General features: G+C 44.8%; 1 protein-coding gene across 2 annotated transcripts in view; it reads right to left on the reverse strand.

The window, feature by feature from the left end:
* The window catches only part of SP3 (Sp3 transcription factor), a 36,423-nt gene extending 25,389 nt beyond the window's left edge, over window positions 1-11,034 (reverse strand). For both annotated transcript variants that reach the window (XM_075153261.1, XM_075153260.1), the window contains exons 1-3: window positions 10,740-11,034; window positions 10,288-10,412; window positions 9,993-10,109 (exon numbers count right to left, since the gene is read on the reverse strand). In XM_075153261.1, the coding sequence (XP_075009362.1) occupies window positions 9,993-10,109; window positions 10,288-10,412; window positions 10,740-10,746 (249 nt within the window). In that variant the 5' untranslated portion in view covers window positions 10,747-11,034. The remainder of the gene's footprint in view (window positions 1-9,992; window positions 10,110-10,287; window positions 10,413-10,739) is intronic.
* Window positions 11,035-11,445: the final 411 nt, after the last annotated feature.

Genomic DNA, 11,445 nt, shown 5'->3' on the forward strand with positions numbered 1-11,445 from the left:
AATCCAAATCCCTGGCTGTGGGAAGAAGGGAGCTGGCAGGGGCTGCTGGAGCTGTCATCACCAGGTTACCCTGCAACTCAGCTACGCTCTTTACCTAGCCCGGCACCTATCACACAGAAGTGGAGGAATCGCCGTGAAGCCAGTGTCACCTGTCTCTCCTGGAGCTCCACTGCCTTTTGACTCTATGTTATATACGGTACAGATGTGCATGTTGTAACCCTCAGCAGTATGGAGAGTGTTAAGAGGTGACTTAGTCACACGATTGGAAAGATTGGATAGCCTCAGTTTAAGTTACACATAATACAAAGTCCTAGTATTTATAAGCTTGTATGAGTTACTGTTTCACTAGGGAAGAAAGCCTCTAAACTAAGGACTTTTACACTGAAATCACTTTGGATTAGTCATATGTATCCGTTGGGGGGGGGCGGGAAATCTATCTTCATTAAGTTGGAACAATAGAAAAGGCCAGTGTTTCAGAACAGACCCCCAGATGGTTAAACATTAAAGAACCTAAGGACTGATATAGTATGCTTTTATTTCTTATTCAGTAAAGAAAAGGTAAATTGCACTTACCTTTCTTTACCAAAGCAAGCGTTTTCAGAATAGAGTATTAAGAATTAGATTTAACATCCTGCAATGCTTAGCACAGATTTGTGTAGTCAACCAACTTGGTATTGTAAATAACCATCAATCTAAAATAGATGTAGTTAAGTTTCTACTTATCTGTTTTATGGCACTACAGTAAACCAATGGAATAATTTAATATTTAGCAACAAGTAACTAACTTGTCTTACAACTCATTGAGCTCTGTGAAACAAATTTTGTCTCTTTGGCAGAGTCCACAGGACATAGAAAGAAAAGCTGTAGTTGTCCTTCTGCACTGATCCTGTGATCACTCCTGGTACGGAAGTTACCAGAGCGTATCGCAGCTTCCTTCTGATGCTGCACTCTTGACTTCCTTTAGAATAAAACCTGGATATGCAAAATACAGCACACAGCTTACTCTTCTCTAACATGGCATTAGCCAGCCTGAATGAATCCTGTGGCATGCATCCGAGCAAATTTAGTCCACAGTGTAGGCTGGGACTTTGCTAGTTTCATTTTCTTATCCTATTCTGAGCTGTGACACTAAAATGTTTACATGTACAAGAAAAATACTCTATTTAAGTCTGAGTACTTATTAAAAAAATAGTTCTACTGGGCTTGGCAAGCTTCATTTCCAATATGGAAACACACATCTTGGTTCTAAATTCCTCTCAAGAGCTGTACAAATAATAATTGCGAATAAAAAAAGAATGCTAGCCTTCTTTTGCCCTCAGAGATATATACAATCTTTCAGGTAGTTTATTAGTAAATAGATACAGCATCACCAGAACAAAACTAATTTTATGGCCTTAATGCTTGAAGGACCAGAACGAGAAAAAGGAGTAATGGTAATTCCATTTTATTATTTTCTTTTCCTCTTACACTGATTAGCCTTTCATTTAAAGAACATATTTAAATCCTTTAGTCTTTCAAGCTTATAATTTTATCAAGCTGAAAAAAAATTATGCAATATTCCGTATCACACCATCTTATCTAGAAAAAGGCAAAGAATTCCATTTTCCTGTGCTACCACATTAGCTTTATACTCTTCTGTTTAATATTGTTTACACATAGGTACCAGCTGCTGAAATGCTGCTAAGAAAGTTTGTAACTACTCAATTCACTAGTATATAAATACTTACTAACTGAAGGTTTTATAAAGTATCAAAAGACATGAAAAGCAAAAATATGATTTATATGTTTAATGTGTGTCATTATAAAATAAGCGTATAATATAATGTGCTGATGGTATCTGTTAGAACAAGAGAGAAAGAAGAAGTAAAGGGAACCATTACAAGTCTGATATAATTTCTCACTAATTTAAGACTATGTACAAGCAAATGTTGAATGTTTAGGCTATAACTGCACTGACCTAATATGCAATAGTATGTCTATGTCTACTCATACGTAATACATATGAGTATCCTCCACAGAAATAGTTCAAAGGGAACCTGTCTCCTTTGTGATATGGTTATTCTTCTCCTCCCCAAATATATGTCGATTTCCGTATCGCCATTCAATGGCCTTTGCCCTTTTCATGTTGGGCACACATCTCTCCTCACCTTTTCATGATCTAGTGAAATCTTCCCTCAAATCCTGCTCTGTAAGGGTTTTAGCTCAACAGAGCCACTCTTTTAGCAGATGCACTTGTCAGTCCCTGGAGAAGTTCAGGGTAGCCATACACACTGCACATGAAATGCCTGTTATTCACATGTTGCTCTTAAAGCTGGCTATATCAGACACTACCAGATGAATCATGAGGAGGGAGGGGCAAAAAGAGGGTGAGGCTTTCAAGAAGCTATCTGGCAGCTATCAAAATTACTAGTATTAAAGCATGAAAAAACCCCGTATGGTAAAGAGTATTTTAGGATGATGTCTAACCTCAACTGGTCATCAACATGTCATAACAAGCTTGACTGTTATACCGTTTCTCAAAGTCTGCTGAGCTAGTAGGACATTTCTTGGACTCCTTTTCCTACTAAAGAGTAGTAATCTTTCACTGCATCCTCAAGCAATTAAGCATTGTTGTAGTAATTCAAAGTTCTACCACTGATGTATGAGCAGCAACATCTACAGCCCACTTGCTTACTGATCTTTACAGCGCAGTCCTAATAGACCTAATCGAGTTTGTTTGCTGTCTCTCAGCCATCTGTGAAAAATACTTAGAGGGCAGAGGTAAAGCAACAGTTCTTTTCCTTATCAACTGATACTCAGACAGCAGTTATTTGGAAGCTGCTCCTTTAAGAGAAGGCTGTATGGTTGCAATCCAAAGGCTCTGTGTCAAGAGGAAGGGACAAAGATCTGAGGAAAGTTCAGCATTAGCACTACTTAGCCAAGGAGGAGAGAACAGGAAGCAACAGGGAGTTCACTGGAAGCAGTATCAGGAAACAAGAGAAAGAGACAGGAACAGAGCAAAGAGAGTAGCTGGCACAAGGCACGGGAAGAATTAAAATCAAATGATACGTCCACCTGAAGAAAGGTCAAGTACCACCAAAGAGCGGAAGCAACAACCGCTGTTCAGCCTGTCTTTTGATTCTTTAACAAGCATTGTATAATTTCCAGCGGGTAAAATAAAGAGATCTCTCTCAGCCAAAATTCTCATCCCTGAAGAATGAGGGGTCATGATAAATAAAAATCTCATAATTGTCTTGTTCAATTTGTTTAGAGAAAATTAAAGCAACATTAAGTCAAATGTGGAAGGAGACAAGAGAAACACATACAGAAGATAAAATACCTTTAAAAAGTGATCTAAACCATGTTGAGGGATGGGACTTGGGTTGAAAAAAAATAAAACAACCTTCACCAAAGTAAAATTGGAAAGGGGAGAAACATCCCTGTAAGAACTGGTAGATGTTGTAGGCACCTGCATTTCAACATGTCAAATGTGATCAACTGGACACATGCCATTAGCCATCAGTATTTTATTGCTAAAGAACTACCAAACGTTTATCTATGCCGGTCTATTGTGGACTGCTTTTTACTGCACTTTTCAGAGAGTCACTTTTGCCCCATTTAGTCCTGGAGCAAAAGCATCAGCAAAACGAGCAGAGGTGGACAGATAGTGAGTCACGAGCTCCTAAACGTTTAAAAATCACATACCTAATGAAGAAGATTGGCCACTGCCTCATCCAAATTGTTGTTTTAGGGCTCTAATGCATTAGTTTAATACCATGTGTTTACCAAGCTACAGTAAACTATCTGCGCATTCTTAGGTCATTACAAATATAAGATAAAATGCACTTGCTTCAACTCTTTCATTAAGGTATGAGCTAATACATTCTATCTTGTATTTGCCATAGGTTAAAAACATGTTCAACTGTGGTTTACCTGACACAAAGCTGCTTGTTAAGGCAAATTAATTCTGTTGCATGTTTCAGCCCTCTGCCAATGAAGCCACTCAATTCAGAGAAATACATTTGCCCAAATCAAAAGTTTAGAGAATTAAAGAATGTTTCAGGGAAAAAGTATTATCTGGGGCTGCTTAAAATGTTATTTTGAAAGACAATTCCAATCTGGTGAAACATATCTGACATTTAATTGTGTCTCATTTAAGGAACGTCTACATCTTTTTGGACAACTGGACTCAAAACTTCAATAGCTTGTTTTTAATCATCAGAAGTTCAGAACCTGTCTAAATTAAGACAATACAACGCCCCTGACATTAGTAGAAACAAGAAAGCTGCAGTATTAAGGAATGACATGGCAACAAAGAGGCATTTTTAACTAGATTGTATGATTCATTTATTAATTATTAATCTATATATGTGTATTAATTTCTATATAACTGCATGCCAAACTAGAATTTTGCATAGAAGTTTGTGTGAAATGGATCGTTTTCCTCGTGCCTTCAACTCAGGTGCTGAAGGCTCTACCAAATCATCAAGAAAGGCAAGAAAGAGGACCTGGGGCCAGTCAGCCTCAACTTGATCTTGGGAAGGCAATGGAGTAAATAACCTTGAAAATAACCTTGACCAAAAAAAATAACCTTCAAATAACCTTGGGGGGGGGGGAAAGAAGGCGATCAAAAATAGTCAGCCTAGACTTAGGAAGGGGAAATGATCCTTAATTAACTAACCTGACAACCTTCTATGATGAGACGACTGGCTTGGTAGATGGGGTTGGGCAGGGGATATTATTTATCACTACTTCAGTCAGGCTTTTGATTCTTTGATTCTGTCCCCCATAACATAAGAAAAAACTTTTTTTTTTTTTTTTTTTTACTGTAAGGGTGATCAAATACTGGCACAGGCTGCCCAGAGAGGTTGTGGAGTCTCCATCCTTGGAGATATTCAAAACCTACTGGACACAGTCCTGAGCAACCTGCTCTCGTTGACCATGCTTTGAGCAAGAGGATTGGACCAGACAATCTCCAGAGATCCTTACCAGCCTCAATTGTTCTATGAAATCTTACACTTCTTACTAATGTTTAAATATCAGAGAGAGAACTTCTTGTTTTATGCTGTCTTTAAATATGGAAATGCTTTAAAACATATATTTTCTTACTTTCTCTAAAACTGTAAAGAGAAATAAAACAAAATTTTTTAAGAACATCCTTAAAGCACCTGTAAAAGAACTTCTACACTTGGTTCTGATCCAGCACTAGGAAGACATAACTGGAATGCGAAAATCAAAGAACAATTTAAAAGATGAGCTTCTGGACAGCAGCAGGGGAAACATACTGTTACGCAGTACATTCTACCCGAAACTTCACTGTTTTCCAAAAGTATAAAACAGAAAGAAGCAAGACAATCCCATGCAGACTTTTCTACGGTGGCTGAACAGATTCTGGTGCATCTGGTGCATCAGGAAGCTATATTATCACCCATAAAGGAGAAAATGGATGTCAGAATAACTTTGAGCTTCCTCAAAACTGTCATACAGGCCAAAGAACTGAGAAGTATGGATAATTCTGACACATGGCATTCATCCATATTTTTGCCTAGTCGAAAACATGAAATTTAAAATGCCTTCATATTTCCCTATCCTATCAGCACTATTACTATTTCCACCTAAACTGAGGTTAAGCTAATTGCATCTCAGATGGTTTAAGTAATGTTCTGAGGCATAAACAAACTGGAATTCCAGATTTTCATTAAGTTCTGGGAAGCATTGATACTCAATTCTAAAGCTCAAGATATGCCAAAGCAGTCTTATAACACTCCAACTCTCATTTGTAAAAGATACCAAAAAAATGCTTTGTCTACAGCAGAGAAACGATACTCATCTTCCTCACATTGCTAATTACTAACCTCTCCAAATGTTTTCCACATATTGTTGGTAAGCAACAACACAAATAAATCATTCCCCCCTGCTTTTTTTTTTTTTTTTTTAAAGACTACAGAATCAGTGCAGCCTGCAGCACACTAGATGCAACTACATACCACAATTGGGGCAGTCATCTCTGACAGCTCCCATTCTTTGGCGGCTGTCAGAGCCAGCAGTTTTCTCAACCAGCCTGCCACTCTTTTCAATTCACCCGCCTTCCAGTCCTCCCACCCCACACTCCCATCAGTCTTGCACTGTATCCTCACCTATCCCAGTCATGCCCAGCACAACCATAAGAATGGCCCTTGGGAGCATCATAGTTCAAGAGAGTGTCTTCAGCTGTGCGGTGCAATGAAGTAAGAGAACATAAACAACTGGTTATCATCTCAACTTTGTAGCTTCTTAAGCAATCATCTGATCATGTCACAACCATACAACTGACCATAAAGACTTTGTTGGACCTAAATTTTAGCATTTGTTTCCTCTTTTGTTTTCTCCTCTATGCATGGCTGTGCCACCTTCTGCTTTGCTTCTCCTTTTCACCTAATGCTAAAATCTTTGCAGATGTTTAAACTGGAATGAAACTTAGAGTATTTGTACCTAAATGAAAAAGAATCCTAAATATGAAAGTTTAAAGTAGAATTATTAGTCAACGACAAACAGTAAAAAAGCAAGACCCAAACTAAAACTTCTCAGACTTTAAATTCCCAAGAGAGGCAAAGACATCCAGAGAGGTCAAAACATACGAGCTGTCATTCTAGGTCAGGCGCTAGCGCATAACATCCCAGCAAGGCTTTCATACATACCAGCAGGCAGCAATATTCAAGGGGAAGTCTCCATGGCAAGCATTTGAACCAACCATGGGTGCAGCAGTATGGCAACCAAGGAAAAGATTCTCATGTAAGCAAGCCAAACTCAAGGCTATCTACATTAAAACCAAACACCAGCAGGCAAAACACAAACGCGCTGGTGTCAGATGATCGTAGGCAGAATAAATCACGGTGTCAAAGCCTAAGCTGAAAGACTGCAATCTCCATCAATGCACAAAGACGAGATCAGCAGTAATGCCTGCTAGTATTTTGTCATCCAAAAGTAAATATAGCTCTAACTAGAATCCTGGGCCGAGCTGAAAACCTTGTGGACTAGAGACAGCCTGCCCAGCTCATTGACAGGATGGAAGGGAGAAGAGGCTTGTGTTTAGTTCTGTCAACTGTCGTCTTCACTTGCTTTCCATACCAAGCAGTTGCCATGTTCATTAGTGTTTTTATTTCCACACTAATCCTTTCAGTGGCATAAAAGCTGCATCCACTCAAACAGCAGGCTTGCATTCAGATACCAACATAGAATCACAGCATAATTTCAGTTGGAAAGGACTTCTGAAGGTCACCTGGTCCAACCCCTGGGCTCAAAGTGGGGCCAACTAGATCACAGCAAACACAATCGCATTTGCTCCAGCTCTTCCCCAAATCCCAGACACACAATATTCCCTGCGTTCCTATGGGAGTTTTTTTGTTGCTGTTGCTTTTAAATCATACTCCTGGTCTCTTGGGGAGCAGCTGCAGCATACTATTCCAGCCAGGAAAGCGGTGTGCAGTAACTGGCTAGCCTAGCATACTGGCTCCAGCCCTGCCAGCTCCTACCAAGCGAATGTCAGTAAAGCATTAACAAAATAACCTCAAAAACACAGCACCGCTCTTCTTATACATGCAAGCTCTTCAAATGCTTCTAAAAGGAAATGCCTAGTTTAACTTCTATCATCCATTTATACGACTTGAGAGTTCTACCAGACGTTCAGCCATCAGAACTGCAGTCCAGGTATAGAAGATATTGGGAAAGGACTGCCTCCTCATTAGGCTCCATCACTCATACACACATACCAAACTGATTCATCTATACTCCTGGGAAAGGGATGAGCATCACAAACCCCAGGAAGACAATATGTCTGTGTCCATGCATATAGATTTCATTTTCCATATGAGTTATGAGGTACCTACAATTTAAGCCTTTTTAGCTCCTCCCTCCTTCTTCCACCCCCCAATAAGATACACTCAGGGGACCAGGAAAAAAAAAAAAACTTTATTGCACTAAATCCCTTTCGGCATTCTGTTTTTCACAAGGAATATATTTCAGGGACTTTAGTCCCTCCCCTCCTTTATTAAGGTCGTCTGAATTAACTCCAGTGTCTATTTCAGCTACTGTAGGTATCTCCTCCAGTTTATATTTAGTTTCCACCCAAAATATTCCGAATCATTCAAGAGCTATGTTGTAGGAGTGTAAAAATTACCAGAATGCTATAACCTAACTCACAGAAGATATGTAGGAGGGGCCTATCTGCACGTATGAAAAGTAGTGAGTGAGTTTATATTCATATTTAGTTTTAACTAAGATTTTGGCTTCTCTTGAATTGCTTCCGCCTTGCCCTGAAAAGCCCCTTATACATAAACATAACAACAGATGAATTTAACAGGCATAAAGAAGTACTATTTCAAAACCGCTTTGCCCATTTTGAACCATTGGGAACCATTTGTCCTGTACTAGCACTCTAGTACCTTGTCAGACCTAACACTGCTCATGCTAAGCGATCAACCCATCCTCGAGATGCACAACTCCAGCTTTAAAATGAGAACAACCTTAAGGTGCATATAGGAAAGTAAACTATCATTTAAGCACCACTCATTTTTCAATGTGTATGTTTATGCAAGAGACAGATCCAACATTCTACTTTTCAGCACTGTATGCACCTGGTATTATGAAACAATTTTAGAGGTATCAGGCACTTAACAATGTCTAGAAGGATTTTTAAAAGTGTACTGCTTAAGAAAATAAATAGGTTCACCAGAAAGGCCACTTGAAAGGGGGTCAGAGTCTTAATATATTTTTGAGCTCTGTCATTAGTCTACAACTTGCTGCATGACCTCAGACAACTCTTTTGCTGCAGCTTCCCTTCATGTAAAGTAAGCCGAAATGTACAGATGAAAAGTGTTTTAAAGTATAGCATTCAAGTATTTAGTAAACATAACATTATCATTAACATTTTGACATTTGTTAAAAGCTTGCCAAAGCCACTTCATCCACCAGTACAACGCTTTGCAGTTTTTTTTCCTATTTGCAGAATCCTAAAAACATACAAGGCTGTTGTACAGCAAGTCCAAAAAACAAGACTTGCTTTAAAAGCAAAAAAGGAGGGGGTTTTGCTTGTTTTAAAACCCTTTTTGTAAAAAAAAAAAAATCAGAGGTAATATATGCGATTTCCCAAGGACTAAGGCCAAAAAATACTTCATCATGCCATTTTAAAAGGTCTTTTAGAACTCCCTTTTAATATACCAAGATTTTAGGTATCAGTTATTTAGAAATGCCCCATCTCTTTAAATTTTATGAGCATATGTCAACAAGAGAGTTTAGCTAGATCAATTAAGGAATATACGAGTTTCCATTAGGCTTTTGTTATGGAGATGATTAAACTAGCTTCAACAAGAATACATTTCTAGTCTGCAAGATCCATCTCATCACACAAGGTCCCAAGGTCATCAAGGCTCCTTTCAGAGCCGACAGCGCATGAGAGATAAGGACAGAAATTCAGTCTGCAATACGAGGGACTGCATGATAACTGCACCTAGAAAGAACAGCGTCGATACAGGAAGCAGCTTTCCACCACCGCGTTCGCTTCTAAACAGCCATTTTACTTCTAACTACATCCTTCCCTACAGCCAGCCTTCATTTTGTGTGCCTGCCTGGGCGCGCGGTTCCAGGCTGACAGCTAAGGACAGGACACCGGGGGTGCGCTCAGGTGGAGGTGAGATGCCTCCCAGCCTCACCGGGTGCCGAGCGAGCCGCTCCGGTGCCAGGGCCGGGGGAGGGAGATTTCCCCCGCCTCCCCCCGTTTTTGAAAGTAAATGAAGGCGCCGCTCACAATGGCGGGGGAGGGGGGTGCTAGGCTCCCTCCTCCTCCCGGGAGCCCGGCTCCTCCTGGAGAGGCAGGGGAGCCCGGGGACCCCTCTCCTGGCAGGTCGGCCCTGCTATCGTCCCTCCCCCCGGGCGGGCAGTGCCGTGTGTCCCGTCCCTCCCCCCGGGCGGGCGGGCTGGCTGGCTGTGCTGTCTCTCCCCCCGGCAGGCCGTGCGAGAGCGGCGGGGCGGGCACTCACCGCTCCGGCAGAGTGAGAGGCAGCGGCGGCGGCGGCGGCCTCATCCTCCTCCGGCGACGGCGGGCCGATCTTGCTGCAGGTGGCCGCCAGCAGAGCGAGCGGTGACGGCTGAGCGTCCTACCCACAATGGGCGGGTTCAGGGAGAGAAAGTGGGTGGCGGTTAGTGCGGGACAGCGACCGGGCTCCTCGCAGACGCGCACACAGGAAGCGGCGGCGGCGGCACCGGCTCCCGCACCCGCTCACAACGTGTCACCCGGGGGAGGGGGGGAAGGGGCCCGGCCGGGCCTGCGCTTACCTGGGGGGCGGCCGCCCCGGCGGAGGCCGAGGCGGCGCCGTTGCCGTGCTGGAGATACTCGCTGTGGCTGCTGCTGTCCACGTCTAAGGCAGCCATTTCCTCTTGTTTCACGGGCTTCTCGGGAGCTGCGGGCACAGCGGGGAGGGGGAGGGGAGAGTCACTGACGGGAGCGATCACCCCCCTCCCTCCCTCCCTCTCCCTCCCTCTCCCCCCCCCTAACCCCAGCGCTCCCCCCGCCCTCCCGCACGGAGCCCTCCTCCTCCTCCTCCTCCTCCTCCCCGTGCTGCTGCCCCTGCCCCTCTTCTCCCTCCTCCCCCTGCTCCTCCTGCTGCTGCTCTCAGTGCCGCTCTCGCCTCGCTCGCACACGGACGCTCCGGGGCCGGAGCGGGGAAGCGCAGGGCCGGAGCAGGAGCAGGGAGCCCCGCGGGGCGGCTCGGTCGGTGCGTACGTACCGGTCATGGTGTGAGTGCGAGCGGCCGGCTGGCTGGCTGGCTGGGCGGGAGGCAGGCAGGCAGGCTGGCTGGCTCGCACACAGGCCCTGCTGGCTGGGGCTAGGCGGCTGCCGCCGGGGACATGCTTATTGTGCTCACGGGCTGAAGCGGCGGCGGCGGCCCGAGCCTACTCCGGGGTTTTTTTTCCTATTTTGATTGACGGTGCGGGAAAGCCGAAAGGTGGGGCTTGCAGCGGGAGAGGGGGCCCGGCCGACACCGCCGCCCGCCCGCCCGCCTGCCAGCCCGGAACTCCCGCCTACGCCCGTGCGCGCGCGCTCATTGGCTGCGCCTCGCCGCCGCCGCCGCTCGCACTGGCAGCCCGGCCTGCCAGTCACCCGCCAGGGGCGGGGGGTGCGCCCCATGCCGAGGCGGCTTCCTGTTTGCCAGGGCTTGTGCGAGGAACAATGAGCGGGACCCGCCGAGAGCCCGCGGCCTGCTCCGGCCCGGGCCCGCGCGGCCCCCGCGCCACGGGGAGGCGGCCCGGCCGCCGCGCTCCCCTGCCGCCGCGCCGGGACGACGCGGCCCGCGGGACCTGGCCGCCCGCCCGCGCCGCAGGGGTCAGCGCAGAGGCACAGCTGCGCGGCGGCGGCGGCAGCGTTCTTCGCCCCCCCCCCCCCCCCCGCCCCGTTCCCCCGCCGCGCAGGCGGCGCGGTGCGCGTGTGCCCGG

Source organism: Calonectris borealis, chromosome 6 (genome assembly GCF_964195595.1).
Source record: "Calonectris borealis chromosome 6, bCalBor7.hap1.2, whole genome shotgun sequence".
NCBI lineage: Eukaryota > Metazoa > Chordata > Aves > Procellariiformes > Procellariidae > Calonectris > Calonectris borealis.